The sequence below is a fragment of the Fundulus heteroclitus genome, chromosome 11 (assembly GCF_011125445.2).
Source record: "Fundulus heteroclitus isolate FHET01 chromosome 11, MU-UCD_Fhet_4.1, whole genome shotgun sequence".
NCBI lineage: Eukaryota > Metazoa > Chordata > Actinopteri > Cyprinodontiformes > Fundulidae > Fundulus > Fundulus heteroclitus.
The window spans coordinates 27,471,693-27,488,744 of NC_046371.1; the positions used below are offsets into that span (position 1 = coordinate 27,471,693).

The 17,052-nt window shown below is 40.5% G+C and overlaps 1 protein-coding gene across 1 annotated transcript; it reads left to right on the forward strand.

Moving 5' to 3' along the window:
* Nucleotides 1-2,511: 2,511 nt before the first annotated feature.
* Nucleotides 2,512-12,595, forward strand: nufip2 (nuclear FMR1 interacting protein 2). The gene is made up of 4 exons (XM_012864737.3): nt 2,512-3,087; nt 5,565-7,259; nt 10,155-10,187; nt 10,585-12,595. Exons 1-4 carry the CDS (start codon nt 2,937-2,939, stop codon nt 10,635-10,637), a joined length of 1,932 nt encoding a protein of 643 aa, XP_012720191.2. The 5' UTR covers nt 2,512-2,936; the 3' UTR covers nt 10,638-12,595.
* Nucleotides 12,596-17,052: the final 4,457 nt, after the last annotated feature.

The following is a 17,052-nucleotide window of genomic DNA, read 5'->3' on the forward strand; positions in this document are numbered from 1 at the left end:
TGGACCCTACAATATGACAGTGACCCAAAACATATCGATAAATCTATCTTGGCTATATTTGCCTTGGATAAACTCATATTCATTTATTCTACTCTAAATGGTATTGGGATCTGAACGCAACAGCAAGATACTTTTAAGTCATCTTTGATACGACCAGCTTTTAAGTCTAACATGAAAAAGATTTAATATGAAAACATGAATCAAATCAGAAGCATCCTTTACCAGACAGACAATATTTATCATGACTTGTCACTTCCATGCGGGACTATTGGACTGTAATTTTAGCTGGATGTTTGAATAACTCCCGAAAAACTCTTTTGTTAAGCCAAAACTCCCCTGCCAGAATTTACTCCAGCACTCCTCCTTATGCTGTGAAGTCAAGGATACAATGTAATATCATTCTTATAAGATGCAAGTTTTTTAAAGACACTAATAAAACTCATCTTTGATGAGACATCTTTGAGCTCAAGGCCTATAATGGTCCATTATGTGAGGCTGCGCCTTAGTTTTGGAGCCTCAGTTTCACATTTCTGTCCTGTGGAACCACCTCCAAGTCAGACTTAAATGTACAATAAAAATTAACAGCGAGTTTGTTTGAAAATTATTTTAATTACATTTTTAAATCAAACTAGCTGCTGAAAGACAATGATCTCTGCTGCTCACAACAGACTCAATAAGTGTTGACAAACATGCTAATGTTGTACAGGGTCTGATGATCTGATCTGGAATCATCTACATCGTCTCTTAGATGCTGATGTCCATCTGCTCACGCTTTAGCTTCTTTGAGCTGTTTATTTGTACAACCATGCATATTGTGTAGTTTTCCTCACATCGTTCTATAAATCTGGTGCTGTCTTTCCCTATTTAACTTGAATATATGCCGTATTACCAATAATTGGACAATATTTTCTTCTGAAGTTCATTCTATTTTACTTTATAACTTAACTTTAAAATAACATCTTCTAATCATATTACTAATCTAACGTTTAAATGTTTTTTAGGGGTGTAACAATATATCGATCCACATCGACATGTCAGTTAAACGATCAACAATTGCATCTATGCAAAATGAAAATGTATTTCCATATCGTGACTTTTAAGATACGTCTTTATTTTGAAATTAACCAGGCATGAGACTAAAGTGAACAGGTGATCTATTGTTATTATTATCATTATTAGAAGAATGCTGTTTTTGATTTAAATGTCTAATGCCTGTAAGAGCTTAGAAATAAATGGTCACACCATATTTTTTTTTTTTTGTGATGATATATCGTATCGATCACATCAATTGGAAATCGTAACAGACTTCGTTATATCGGCAAATATCATATCGTCATCTAAACAAATCGATATGTATTGTGATATAGCTGCTGATTTACACCCCTACTGTTTTTTGTTTTTTTTGTCCTTGTCACATCCAAATTTCCCCTTTGTGGAACAATAAAGGTATTTCTTATCTCATCTTAATATTGCATTATAGCCATCATTTAATGAGATTAATTAGCCCTAAGGCAGCTTTACAGCTTTCATACCCTTAGTGAACGAAATTTGCAATGAAAGCATGAACTATTGCCCTTTTTTATTATTAAGCAGTTATAACAAATTGGTTATCTTTCTTTGAATTCTATTATAAACTCCCGTCAAATTAAACAGAACTTTTAATAATGTCACTCAATACAATGACATTACATCTGTTGATAAATAAAGATAAATTTTTTAGAGTCTACTGGACTAGATCCACACTAGTAAAGTTTTTGTTCCCCCAATCAGACAACAGAAACAACTATGCAACGTGGGTATCCATATTTCTACAAATGTGTCAATGTTTAGCTATGAACTTAAAAACAGTTCATGTGTGACTCGTGAATCGATTTTGTTTAAATCAAATAGGATGATCTCAGTATTAATCCTGTTATTTTGTGTTCGCTATTTACCAGCCCACCAGTAGATACAAAATCAAAACTGTCATTGCGGCTCCTTAAATAATCCCTAACTTTTGATTGGTTAATTTGCACAGCAGCTCAACTGCGGACCAATAGCCTCGTCTACTACTATGTTAGTCCCGCCCACTAATGATAGCTAAAACTCTCAGATTAGAGAAAGTCATCACGCGCTCCAATTGTAAATAGTTTGGTATTAAAATATATATTTTTGGAAGAAGTAGGCAACTAAATTTATGGAATAATTACATACTAAATACTTTCAAGTTATTATTGAAACATTTAAGCCATTCTAGATACATTTAATTCTACACCGGTTTTATTTAAATTGTCACGTTAAAATATTAATGTAACGACTGACGTGTTTATTAAACAGCGGACATCGTTGATTCAAGCGCTCATTTTCTTAACGTTTTCTTTAATTGTATACACTTTTCTGGTTTCCGTATTTATTTATTTTTTTACCCAATCGTGCATTTTAGAAGTACACCGGCATAAATGACAACAATAAACTGCCTTTCCATTTTTGGAGAGGGGCGTTCTCGTCGTGACCCTCCACCAAAGTGTGTCCACTGGCTGGAGACGTGGCAGCGCCTCGGGTCATATGATTTTTGGCTCTTACACGAACCCCACCCCGATCCCTTTCCCCACTCCGAGAAAAAAAAAAAAAAAGCTATCCGAATTGCTCTTTATTTTTTTATTTATTTTTTCCAAACAAACAATGACAATTCAAACATCTGCGCGGACAAACAAACTCCTGTAAAGAAAGGCGCAACAACTAATCCGGCGCGATCCTCTCTTTGCGCGCCCGTCTACACATGGATCTTTTGGGAGCCGCGGCCAACCAAAACAGTGCCATTTTTAGCCATTTACTGCTGACGTTTACAGACGCTTCAAATAGCTTCCGTTTCACTCTGGTAGTGATTGGACTGTCCTGTGCCGTGCAGTGAGCTAACGCGCTGGCTGGGGAGCACAAGCCCGACATTCTTCACTTCAATGGAGGAACAGCCCAGAGATCGGGCACAAGACAGGCAGCAGCAGCACCACAACGGAGAGGACCGGAGCCCCGTCCAGCGCACCGCTTGTCTCAGACATGATCAGGGCCAGCTCCAGTGCAAGCATCAGGAAACGCAGGCGAAGAAAACAGGTTGGGCCATCCGGAGAGGAAAAAAAAAAAGTTGGCTAATGTCGGCTTGCCGACTAGCAGTCGCTAGCTAACGTGACGGGGGGCGGCTTAGGCGGCTAGCATGGCGTTAACCCGAACCACAAGAAGGGCTTTTTTTTTTTTAAGTAGCGCGGCGGTGGGCTGCATTATTCACGCTAGAGCCGTGGAGTGGGGTTAGCCGGCATGCTAGCTGACGTTGCGTGACGGTTGTCGTAGCCGCTGGTGGTTTTGACACTTCGGGGATTGACCTTGTACGCCGGTTTCACCACCCAGTTTTCTTCTCGCTAATGTAGCCATGTACGTTTAAAAAAAAATAAATAAATAAAATGGTTTCTCTGTAGTCACCAGCTGGTGTAACGGCGTCAGCCCCGTTTCCCGAGTGGCCAAAGTTATGTGTTTGACTCCGGCGTGTCCGCGTCCAGCTCAGGAAACCACACCGGCTCCGCTGGAATGTTCTCTGCTGCCATTTCCTGTCGGCCATGTTAGAATATCGGTGCGGGCTAGCGCCGCACTCAGCCGGCCGGTCGGGGCAAAGCGGTGTAAAAGTAAGAGGCTTCCCCTTCCTCCTGGCTTTAACCTCTCCTGCCTTCTTGTTTTTAGCTGCTGCCGGGCGGACATGACACGGAGAGCGGCTGCTGCCGAGCTTTACTGCGCTGTGGATGCTAGCTAGCGTTAGCCGTCTGGCCTGACTGGGCCCCCTTTGCGTGTTGTCTGGTCAGCAGGAAGCCACGCAGCTGAACAGGTAGCATCGAAAACACGTTAGCTGACAGCCGCGTTTACTTCTGCGTGTTTGCTAAAAAAGCAGAGAGCCTGGGCCCAGAGGGTAAGGCTGTGTGTACACGAACCCCACGCGTGCAATGCCAGCAGCCATGAGATCAGGGTGGAGAGAAACACCAGGGAGTGGGAAGTCCCATGTTGACACAGCAGTTCTCCTGGGTCTGAGCAGTTCTAAGGCCCCGTCGTGGTTTGGGTTGTAAATATAGCCACTATAGCCAGGTTGTTACTTTGTTACACTTCATTTCTTTTGTGGTTCAAATGATCATGTTGTCTGACGCTGCGTAATGCGTTACAAATCAGGAAATTTTGTAAAATGTTTTTCAAAAGAAAATATGTACCCCCCCCCCCCCTTTTTTTTTTTAATATAACCACAAACCGTTTTTAAACTTGTTTCCGACGTATGATCTCAATTACTGTGTGTTGTTATTCTGATGGATAAATCTAACTTTATGTGAATGTGGAAATGTTAAATCCTTAACCATTTTCTGCCCTAGGATCATCTTATCATTTCATGCACACGTTTCCTATTCACGTGGTTAATTTTCAGGCTTGCAAAAAAAAAAAAAAAAAAACTGCCCCATTTTATACGTATGTACCGATGTTATTGCATATCACTTTTTTACTTTTCCCGAGTATTTAAGTGTTTTCGTGAATTATGGAGACACATTTAAGAAAAGTAGCTCAAATCATTCTTGTAATTTAGATTTTCAGAAACATTCAGATTCTCAAGGCTCGATTATGTTGAGTAAAAATACCATCTGTAACAAGAGTATTTACACAAAAAAATTACAGCCAGGTCTAATTGTATTGCTTTTTTTTTTTAAAGCAGAAAAGCAACTAACATTTCTGCTGCTGTTAATATAATCAATGATAGGAAAAATTGTAGGTATCAAATTTCTATGTTTCCTTCTGGATTTTGATACATAAACCTTAACAAAAATGGAGAACACACGTGTTTTCTTAGCCTTGAAACGCACAAAATGTTCTATACTTCCGCGGCACCTTGCTTTATTCTGTGCTCCATACGGCCAGAAAACAAGCTCAGGTCACTCTGGCACTTTCTCTAGTACTCTGACGTTTTGCGTGCAGTGGTGCGGCGACTGGATTCCTATGAATGATCCTTGCATGATTCACACTATTTCCTTTATCTTTGGTGGTAGAGAGGCGGTTTGATGCCCCGTTTGGACCGTATGACTCTCATGAAATGTATCAAAGCGGGTACCAAAAGTCCACAAAGCAGGTTACAGGTTGACAGATGGAGGGTATGTTTTGTTCCGTGGCCATCACCTTAAAAAAAAAACTAGTACAACATGGAGCTGCAACATTGAGCCGTAATTATTTTGTCGATTTGCAAAAGAACACCCAGATTTAATATCTGGTTGGCTATTATGTCGCAAATGCCATGCATACAGATTCTGCAAGCCGGTAATATATTTAGCCAGTTGGATGGACGTTCACTATCCTCAGTACCTACACTTAATGTTTATTTTTAGTTGAGATGATGTCCGGCTTAATGTAATCAATATTGTCATTGCAATAGTATCAGAATTGCACGTGTTGCTAATATCATGCACCTCTAAGGCAATAAAAAAAAAAAGCAATGCCGGAAAGGTACAAAGTGGTAAAGAGAGGAAATGATTGACATCCCTTTTCTCTTTAACTGATTGTGTCTCTTCTCGCAGGCAATAAAAATGTAAACGCCAGCGACGAGGAAGGGGAGAAGAATCCACACCTGCCCTGCACTGGTGGTATGTCCTATCCCTCCAGCAGTAATGGTAACAGACACATAAGTAATCCAAATGTGAAGCAGAAAGGGCCGCAGAAGCACTACGCCCCCGTTCAGAAAGCGAGCAGCAAACTGCCGGACCATAAGAAAAACATGGACTTGAGAAATGACAGGGAGAAGGCCCTGGACGCGGTCCATAATGAGAGCCAGCCGTCGGATAAGAAAGACTCCGCTTCGCTTCAGAACGGCCTCGTGAATTGTGGACTCATTACGAACGGCTACTCCAGTAAGGACAATGACGGCAGCGGCTCCGAGGGCGGATATACTACCCCGAAGAAACGAAAGAGCAGATGCGGCGTCGCCAGGAGCGCCGACAGCGTGACGAAGGAGAAGGAGCGAGACATGCAGCCCCGCAACACTACGCAGGAGCCGGGCGGTCCGGGCGGCGAGGCGCCCGAGAAAGGAGCCGCGTCCAGACTCGACGGCTTCAGACCCGCCTATAAAGTAGAAGCTCAGACGACGGCGAAGCGGGCCGTCGCGTCAGAGACTTCGGCGGCTGAGTCTCAGAGGAAAACCTCCGACGCTAAAGCAGCTGGCACCTTCGCTAAGAAGGCAGAGGAGAAGCACAAGGGCAAGCTTTCCTCGCCTTCGAAAGAGGACTCGTGGACTTTGTTCAAGCCCCCTCCTGTATTTCCTGTGGACAATAGCAGTGCTAAAATTGTTCCCAAGATCAGTTATGCAAGCAAAGTAAAAGAGAACCTCAATAAAGTAGCTCAAGGTGGAGGAGAGGCAGCGCCTCCCCCTGTGAGACTGACCCAGGTGCCCATGTCTGCTATGAAAACCATCACCTCAGCTAGCTTTACTAACGGTCCTGTGTCTGGCAACGGCAACGGCTGCCCGTCCGTGGGCACCTTCTTTGCTCCTGCTGCTAGTTGTGTTCAGTCTGTCCCAGCTGGCGAGAATGTAGCATCTCTGGAAAGTAACTGTAGCTCTGCAACAAGTCCCGGCGACGGAGAGGCCAGCGAGCACAGAAAGTGTACTGTTTTAATCTACCCTTTAAATATGCAACCCGTGCTCCCGAGCGCTCGTCACCTGGACCCGCCGGCTGTCCAGACAAATCAGAAAGCCCTGGGGGACATCTTCCAGAACCAGTGGGGTCTCTCCTTCATCAACGAGCCCAACCTGGGCCCCGACGGAGGAAACGGGTTCGTGCCTGCCGACGACCAGACCTCTGTGACTTCTTACGAGGGCGAGGCCGTCGCAGCCGAGGTGGCCCAGCCGCTCTTCGACGTTAGCCCGTCGTTCATAGAAGCCGAAGCTTTTTCTCAAGACGCAGAGAAAAGGACTTGTGCCCCCTGCCAAGTATCCAGCGTTTGTTCTCCTGCTCGCGCAGCGAGCGAGGAGGAGGAGGAGGAGGCCAAAGCGCAGCCAAGTGTCCAGGACAAGACGAAAGCCGAGTGTAAGGGCGTGGCTTCTTCTTCTTCTTCTGCGCTGGCCCCCGGTAGAGACAGCGGTGCTAAGCCTGCAGCGGGCCAGCAGACCACGGTGTTGTTTGGCTCCTCTAAAGAGCAGCTCCCTCCTAGAGACGTTGGCAGGAGGTCCAGCTGGGGCTCCTTTGACCTTAAAGCTGCCGTCACCTATCACACTAAAGGTAACTCTCCCACTCTGCTCTAATCAGGCCTGTTTTAGCCCTAAGCTGGAAGGTCGCGTTTGGCTTCACACGTAAATCTAGGGCTGGGCGATATGGACCAAAAATAATATCTTGATAATTTTTAGGCTCAATGCCGATATACGATGTTTATCCCGATATGTTGTTTTTTTCTTTTCATATAGTATTTATAAAAAGGCATCTCTGCATCAAACTTTATCCCAAATGTCACACAGGTACATTTCTTAAACAGCTGTGGATAAATATAAGAAACAGCTGAAAAATGACCCACCAGAATACATGAAAGTATAATTATAACACAACACAGACCATCTCGATATAAACAATATAGTCTCGTCATATCTCTTTAAAAAAAAAACTCTTTTTTTTAAAATCTTGATATATCGCCCAGCGCTACTTATGTCTGCTTTGAACTTTTTTGTTTTAAATAAGATAAAGGTTCTGGCACAATCATCAATTTAATGCAGAAATAGGACATTTTATTTAGTTTTATATATCCCTGTATTGAAAGTATTAAAAGAAAAAGGATTCTGGAAATTGTATTCTTTCTGCATCAGCTCACGTGCTTTTTTTTTTTTTTTTTTTGCTCAAAGATAAATATGAGAAATTCTCAATCTGTTTTTCAAACAAACAGGGCTTTTTTTTTTTTTTTTATCAGTGAACAAAATAGACATATTTGATTAATCCATCTTGGTTTAAGTGTCTGGAACAACTTAGTTCAACTTAGTTCAACAAAAGCATCAGTAAGTTTAGATGTGAGTCACATTGTTGTGCTGATGAAGACTCGGTCCTCAGAAGAACAGGTAGGAGTAATATCTCTGTCCTCCGAGCTCCGCCTTGAAACATCTCCAAAAAGGTATACAGTTTAGCTTTCTAGACTGCTGAAATGAGAAATGTGTTGGATGGAAGATGTGTGTAAACTCATCTTATTAACCGTCGATTTGTCATTTTCCAAAAACCAGCTGATGTTTTCAGTTATAAACCAATACAAAACTGAAATTTAACCTCCTGAAAAATTAATTGTTCAAAGTTGTAAAGCAGATTATAGTCTAATTTTTTTTGCACATATGCAAATGTAACTCGCCTGCTATGACAAGTTTGTTCCTCCTAAAAGATTTTAGAAATCTTTTAATTTGAAAAGGAAAACATTCTCGTTTGCTGTTATGCATTAGATTAGTAAATCATTGATTTTTATTCTAACAAAAGAGGATTTGTTGTGATATGAATAGTCATGTTTCCATCAACGTTTTTAATGCGTTTTTAATGAGTTGATGGAATTAACTCGCTAAATTTTGCAAAAATGTTTTTCACTCTCGCTTGACGTGCTTCTTGACTTTTTCGGAAAACAGTAAATGCGATAAAGAGAAGATGGAAACACATTTGTCAAATCAGTTTTGACGTAGCGAACGCTTACCTTTATATGACTGATCAGCTGTTTCTGCTGATATTCCCATAACGCTTGAATAACGGGTCTGGAAGCAACAACAGGTACGTGTGGACCGACGAAGAGATGCAAGCATTTCTAAGTCTCAGCTGTTTAAAAAAAGAAAAGAAAACTTGGCACGTTGGTTAAAGCCTGGCTCTAGTACTGATCTGTGGTCGGTGCTGGTTAGCAACATCTACTTCCTGTTTATCACAGCCAACGTGAACTTATGACATCTTTGCGCTGTGCGTCTCCTGGTTAATCCGCTACAAACCGGTAGATGGAAACACGTCTGATGCGCTCTTTCTTTTTTTGCGACATTTTAAAGGTTCACTCAAAATTCACACGAGAATTGGATGGAAAAACAGCTGATTAGTTATTTATTTTGGGACATCAGGCCACTGTATGTGTGAATGAGCAGTCAGCGTTGCACAGCTCCGCAGGTAAACAGGATTTCACCAGGACCACACCATGTTGGTGACCCCTGGGTTAGAGAATATAGTTTTGATAAAGCAAATGCATGCCCTTTAATCCATGGAAAATATGTTTTTTTTTTTCTCTAATATTTACAACTTTTTGACATCAGAGAACATCTAGGGTTTTTTTTCTTGCAAATGTGTGGAGTTTATCTCAATATCTGAGTTTTCTGTCTTCTATGGCCAATATTTAACACAATTTCCCCTCTGTGGGACTATAGGGGAAATCTTTCCTCTTTCTAATTTATTTTCTGCCATTTATTTATTTATTTGTGAAAATTCTGAGAGTAGTCACATTAGGTGTACAAGAATAAATAACATTGCAAAAATAAAATCGTAATAATACCAGAACAAAGTCAAAATATGATGAGAACAAGGTTGTAGCATTGAGAATAAAGTCACACAGTCGTTTCAAAGTCCTGATACTAACGATCATTTAATGCTGATGTGCTAAAATGATTTAGTATTTTCTCATTTGTAAAGCCTATACCAAAATATAACTTTTACAAGATGCTCCACATTCCTTATTTTAACACAGAGGGACAACATCGCTTTGTTGTAAAAATGCTCCTAAAGTTGCGGCCAAAAGGAGGCGGTCGCAGGCTGGAAAGTTTAGAGCCCCTGCTCTGCTGATAATGGAGTCAGGTGTTGAAGCAGAGACGCAGCTAAAGCTCCTGGAAGGACTGACGTTTGACGCCAGTCCGTTAAAACAAAGCAGCTTGACCTTTGTCCAGTCAGGCAGCCTGAATGACTCGCTGCTGTGCCTCCTATAGAAAACGGTTTTCTTTCTAAAAGCATCTTACACTTGTGTGGCTTCAAAACCTCAATGTTGCTAAAAATTGGTACTTCCACACCAGGGTTATGACAATGATCATCCTTGAGATTATATTTCTAATGTATTATGTCTTGACTTTTACATTAGATAATATTTCTTTGAGACCACTTTCTGAACTGATGCTTATTTTTTTTCTTAAATAGAAATGGAATCCATTTTCAACTTGCAAAAACAAGGTAAGGAAACACTTTTTCATCCTCTTTCTTTACAAAAAACTGTTTCAGTGGGTAAGTAGCTGAGTAGCGTCACCTAATGAACCGTTTATTGTGTTACAGTAATCCTAATCAAAATCTGTTAAAACGAGGAGTGTGATGTATATCCTGCTGCCTTCTAGTTGAGCCAGCTGGCAGTGCAGACTGCTACCAACACATGCTAGATTTCTTAATAATAATAATAATAGTAATAATTGATGTTGCGTACTTAAAAAATCTGGTAAAATGTATTTATATTGTGACCATTTTTATAATTCTGCTGTTTCAATGCATTGCTTAGTTGCTGTTGAGCAAGTTTCCTGTGACTAGGGTTACGTGTAGATTACTTGGAGTGATTGTTTGCCTCTTCTCTCCCCCACAGATCCAAAAAGAGTAGTGTTTTATGATGAGACCAATGATGGACCTGATAAGTGAGGTAGCTCATCTTCAGTGCTTGCGGTCTTCTCTGGGTGCTGCAGTTATCTACCTTGGAGAGAAAAAAAACAAAAAAAAAACAATCCTGTCGGATAAAGTGACAACTGTGAAAACACTCATAGCTAAGCATGATTTTCCTTGGAAACTCGGGTTTATTAAAACATTTTTTTTTTTTTTGCCCCTTCCTTTGGGAGCGCACCAGACAACACACAGACACACTCTGGATGGACGTTAAAAGGAGTTTATCGGTGCCTCTCCAACACGATGAATGGACCTTAACGACTTCTAGCTGTGGTGGTCCTCGTCTCATGGCTTTTTAAGGGATTAATGTTCGGGAGTTCAACCAAGGAAGGTGTTTCGGGCTGCACCTCCTTAAGCCTTTATCCTGTCAAACTGTGGCAGCCGTCGGTCCGGCTATGGGATGCCTCGGTCGTTTTCTTTATTCACTCATTAAAATGAGTTCACTGTAGATACGTTGGACGTCACACATGCAGATCTGTGCGCAAGCTTGAATTTGTGGTGAACGAAAGGAGATGGCCCTTAAAGAAATGCCTTTAGGTTGTAGAGTAAAGGTGTTTGCAATCCTGTTACAGCGGCACCGGAAGCTTGTGAGGCTCCAGCCGGGAAGGGAGAGCCTTGTCTTAAGTCCTAAAGAGAACTACTCAGAGCCCTGACATTTTATATGTATTGCAGTTGTTGCAGCTGGCCTAACACAAGTATTATTTGCGTTGTTCTAAGACCCCAGAGTTAAAGGAGCAATAAGCGATTTATTTTTTATTTTTACTTTTTTCCCACCACTAGGTGAAGCTTGAGCACTGTAGACCAAAACAAAACGTGTATCAAGCCACGTCTCGCTATGTCCGCTCCTGCACTCGGCACCCATTTCCCATCTCCCCCATTTGCAATGGATAAAAACACAGCAGAACAACATCACCTTTCAGAGGAACACATCTAGTTAAGAAGTAACTCATAACTTTATAATGCTGTTAGGAAGAGAACATTTCTGATCCGATTGGCGTGCTCGATGCCATTTTGTGCCTGGCAGTGGCATTTTACGGGCAGGGAGGGGGCAGCTGTTCACGTGCACATACGCACACGCACCGCCGGCCCGGCTATTGAAACAAGGGGTTGGAGAACAACACAGTTTATATCTAACCATTGTCCATCAAAATATTACCTTTTACTTCTTCACATCACTATTTTTAGTTCTTTCTATCTAAAATGATGAAATTTCGCTTATTGCTCCTTTTAAGGTACTGAAGTGCCGAATTTGAAGGAAAGCCACGCCCCTTTACGTCATTTGTTTAAGCAGGTGTGCTAAAGATTTTAACACCGGGTCTCCGTTTAATTGTTCTGTTAAAGCGTTCGCTACATTTCACTCAGATGGTCATAAGCATGATTTTCCTTAAAAAAAAAATATATATACAGACGCATACATTGCTTCTGATTGGATGTTCTTGTTTGTGCTTTTTGTTCAGCTGCCACACTCAGGATATCCAAGCAAACTGTTTCTGTTCACTTCATCGCTGAAGGAACATGTTTCAATTTACAATTATGTTTCTCCCAGCATGTTGCTTTTTTTTTTTTTTTTTCCATTTTTTTTGTCCCACCATGTTTACTTGCAGAAATGAATCTCTTTTCATCATCACATAAAAGCAACGGTAACTCATTTATTGCGACCCTCATCTTGGGTCCCAAATCAGCCGCTTTGTCCAAACTGTTGGATTGTTAAGGAGGGCTTCAGAGTTGTGCTGTGGATAACATTTTAACTTTTCGCAAGCCAATGTGCAATAACACCATGGAAAATGGGTTATGTTGAGCTACAAAATCCTCATCAGAGATGCTTATGTAGCCTGTAGTTCAGTTTTACAAAACAATTTGGGTTGCATTTACCCTCTGTTGCACAATTTTCAGACTAGTTTTTTTTTTTTTTTTTTTTCTTGATAAAATCTCTTTTATGGTCTGATTCTAGAAGCCCAAATTTGGTCAGCTGTGACATCTTCAAAAGAGGACATTTTTGTTTCTGACATTACAAAGGAACAGAGTGGTGGTGGGGGTGGGGGGGGTCCTCTTGCCTAGAAAATCTAATTTGGTTTAATCGTGGATTAATAGCACTTTATGTTAACAAATTACCTTTATCTTATCTAGAGAAAATCTATATGTAACACTAGAAATACTCCTTAAAAGAATGGCTCTTGGCTGTTACTTTTCAGAAAAAAAAAAATATATATATATATATATAGTTGTTAAATACAGAATTATTAAATATAACTCAGGTAGTGTTGATGAAGCCATGAGTATATTAAATGTTGTTGCTTTTTTCCTTTGCCAATTGGCCCCTGTCATGTAATGTTTTCATTCTGGAAATGCTGAATTGGAGTCCTACTGCTGTCTCATACGATGTTCTGAAAACACACCAAATACTTACCTTTTGACAAAGGATGTCAGTTATCACTTTGGGCTTATGTTGTCAGATTGTATCTGCTAAGAAAGCACATTGCATCTCTCTGTTTTCTTTGGCTGTAATGGTAATCATCTCTGCTGGTTCATTTCCTCCTCCTCTGTTTTCTTCCTATCTTTCTATGGACTAACTGTCCTGAGTGCTTCTTTCCACTTTGTCCTCAGTAGAAAGAGAAAATTGGAACTGGAGCAGGTTTATGTGACATTTTACTTCCACACCCAGTTATAGCTGGCTCTGCTTGATATTTGCGCAGCATCTGATGTCCATTTTCTCTAGGCATGGGCCGGTAATCTGTATCAATGTCTTAAAAGGTTGCGAATTCCTAAAGTCCTCATAATAGCCCCTTTCCATTGAAAGTCCTAGGGTTTAAATAGCTGTGATTTTTAATGTATTTATTTTTACCTGGGTTAAAGGAATCACAGGTATCGTGTGTGTGTGCTATCTGTTATCCCCACTTTCAAAGGTTGTAAAACATTTGCTTAAATCAGCCAAATGATGTACAGAGAAGTTGTTCACTACACCTCCAATCTAGCAGGTGGGCAGTAATAAAGCAAACTCAAAAAAAAAATCATGCCTGACCAGGAAACCCATAGACATTACTTAGACACCTCATTATGTGCTGGAGCGCATCCTGCATTGCCGTCATATTGGATGGGTCTCTCCTGCTCTAGGCGTACATGGCAGCCAACGGGAGTAAACCCAGAGGGAGAAACTTTGCCCGTATTTTCTGCAGTGTATGGTTTCAATAACCGCCAATAATTGATAGTAGATCACATGGTGCAGATCACCGTTTTGGGCTGAGATATTCTGAAGATGTGTTTTTACTTGGATGGGAACGATGCAGAAATCCAACAGATGGACCATAATTTTATGCTTATTAATTTATCGTTGTATTTAACAAACTAAGGCTGAATCACGTTGCCAAATTAAGTACAATATAGTTACAGAGTACAAACACATGCAAGAAGTTGTGCAAAACATTATTTTTTTTAATATATATATATATAGATATATATATATATATATATATATATAGATATATATATATATATATATATATATATATATATATATATATATATATATATATATATATATATATATATTATAAAAAAAAAAAAAAAAAAAAAAAGCGTCTTAAGCTCCAACCCTAGTTGCAAGCACGGTAGTGTAAGACACTGGAATGACCTGGAACACTTTTCCAGGCCTTTAATAAACTGTGTGCATGCACAACTCGCAAAAATATGAAGAAATTAATGTTGGTGTTTAGAGAAGGCTCAGGATTGTACAGGAGAGACAGAGCAAAAATAAATTTAAACCAATAATCTAACTTGTTTCTTTATTAGAATATAAAATGTATTAATTTGTAATACCACATCATGTATACATTAATATGCCATATATCTGTTAAAGAACATACATTTATGAAATATGTTTAAACGTATTTTAGCATTAAACCCTTTTTTTTAATGTGTGACAGCGGCCTGTATCATAACCACATCTCTGCCGTTTGCAACAAACCAAAACTGTATGAAAATCAGGTAAAAGTTCAGAGTTATGATTTATTTTAGTTGGGCAACCAGCTTCCTCGGTACAAATAAATGCACTGGGGTCATGTGAGAGACCCATCCAAGATGGTGGCCACGCTGAAACGTCGGCTCCAGTCGGCAGTGCCAGTCCATGCCGTCTGCCTATATAATATCTATGGGGAAACCTCTATCCCACCATTTGTTCACCAAACAAGATGGAGATACTGGCATACTTCCACTTTCTTTGGTACACTCTTGATTACGGCAAAGTGCGCTTTTAAATATGACTTGCATAAAGTAAAAACCATGCGGGTCCAAAACATGAATGGGAAGTCAGAAAGCTGCCAGAAAGGGTTCACCTATAGTCTATGCTCGGCACATAACCCCACCCTTCAATAGTCCCAGGGTAATTGGAGAGTCCCGCCCCCAACCAAGACTTTATCAGGGAAAGTGTGGAGCTGGGAAATTGAGGTCAAATTGTCGAAATGCTTCCAAAATGGCTGCAGCTCCCTGTTATCTATGTAGGAATGTGCTTGTGTGATCGGATGTCTCCAGCTAGATGGGACATGGAGGAGCCTTGGTCCTCCCCCACCTGTTGCTGCAGACCTCTGGTCAGCTGGCTGAAAGACGGCTATTGCACACTTCTCTCGTTTACAAAAAAACAAACTTTTTTTTATCATACTGTGGGGCTCTGGTAGCGGCCCATGCCTGATGGTGTGACAGATGCTGCTCTCTTGGTGTGGACGGTAAAATCAGAAGTAAAGCGAGCCTAATTGGACCCTGTTTAATCCAGTAGCATTACCTTGTTCTCTCTAATGTATTTGTTTTCCAACTCTCTGCTTGCTAGCTTAATTTGGTCTGATTGCACATGAATCCACGGGCAAATTGACACAATCAGGTTAATGCTAAATTGTTAAGGCTGAAGCTATTCAAAGTGAGCAGTGATGCTTTTTTTTTTTGGTCATGTAAGTAGGTAAGCAGGGTGATAAAGTGTTTTTTTTTTTTTGTTTTTTTTTTAAACTGTAGTCTTACAATAAATACCATGTTTAAAAAATGTTTTTTGTTTTTAAGAATGTGGCATTGGTTTGGGGAAATCAGAGAATCTCCTCCAAGCACAGTAACAAGGCTATTCTGAATATAGATCTCTCCACATAGAGCTGTTTATAACATTGTAGCCTGCTAACCAAAAAAAAACGGGTTCTAGAAACAGAGTAGATGGTTAATCAGTAATTATTGAGGGGAGGGGGATCCACTAGCGACAGGTTTAGAGAGAGAGAGAGGCATAATCATGTGGAGCCTACATTTCCTTTTCATCCCCTCAGGATGTGCAATCACCTCAAGGATGCTGATGCAGGCTTCCAGGTTGCGAGTGGCTTGTTGGTAGTTAGGTGTGTGCGCGCGCTGTGAGTTCTTCCTATTATATGCAAGTTTCTCTATTAGAAAGTCCTCCCTCCTTTTCCCCCATGTTGTATTTTGTTCAGGTGCCTGTGTGAGGGGAGGCATGGGGAGGGAGGAGAAAAAAAAACTACGGCAATTCTGCTTCCAGCATATATCTGTGCCATTTTTTTTTTTTTTTTTGTTTTTTTTGTTTTTGTTTTTTTTGATTTGTGAAACATTAGCGACTTTTTGTTACAGTTCTCTTCCAGGTAATATCCTGATTTTCTTCCTTTCTCCAACATGGACAGAGCTGAAAGCAGTGAGCAGTTATTCTAGCTTTTCTTTTCCTCATGGCTTATGTTCATATTTCTGCAACTTCAAGCCAAAATCACTGCAAACGGTGACGAATTGCTGTCTGCTGATGTGTACGCATACCAGATACTCTATCAAATTAATGTCTAAAGTAGCAAATGATTAATTTGGACTCATTTAACAAGTTATTTTAACATGTTTTGAAGATGTGTGTTTTTTGAGTTGTAACTTGACTTATCCGTAGGTGCACAGGTAGGATAAGACTAAAATGAGTAAATCAAACGAAATCCAGATGTTTCATCTTTAGATGTTTCAGTTGCTGTTCAAGGCATATGTTGTTGTCCCTTTAGCACCAGTGTTGATTTACCTGGGAGCTGCTGTTCCCAGCGGATTTTATACATGTTTTTAATTTTTTCTCCACACAGATTGTGATGAAGCGCTCAGCATTGAAATACACTGCATCTTGAGTTTCTCTTAATATATTTTTAGATTTGTGATGGGGGTGATCTCGATTTTAAGAGGCTAACGTGCGGCTCTGGGTGTCTGGATCTGCTTTTGCCAAAGGTACACTACTCAGATATTCAGCACGAAGAGAAGGGAGGGTGTAGAGGAGGATGTCAGAGCCAGCTTCCTGACGTCCTGCTGAGTTCAGACAAATTTCTTTTTTTTTTTTTTTTACTTTTTATGTGAACAAAAATCACTTGTGTAGCAGCTGAATGTCACTTTGAGCACATTG

Bases quoted from the DNA above. Each gene is read 5' to 3' on its own strand.
- nufip2 (XM_012864737.3), top strand. From the start codon at position 2,937: ATGGAGGAACAGCCCAGAGATCGGGCACAAGACAGGCAGCAGCAGCAC. The intron at 7,260-10,154 runs GTAACTCTCCCA...TTTCTTAAATAG, and splicing joins CGTCACCTATCACACTAAAG to AAATGGAATCCATTTTCAAC. The intron at 10,188-10,584 runs GTAAGGAAACAC...TCTCCCCCACAG, and splicing joins TTTCAACTTGCAAAAACAAG to ATCCAAAAAGAGTAGTGTTT.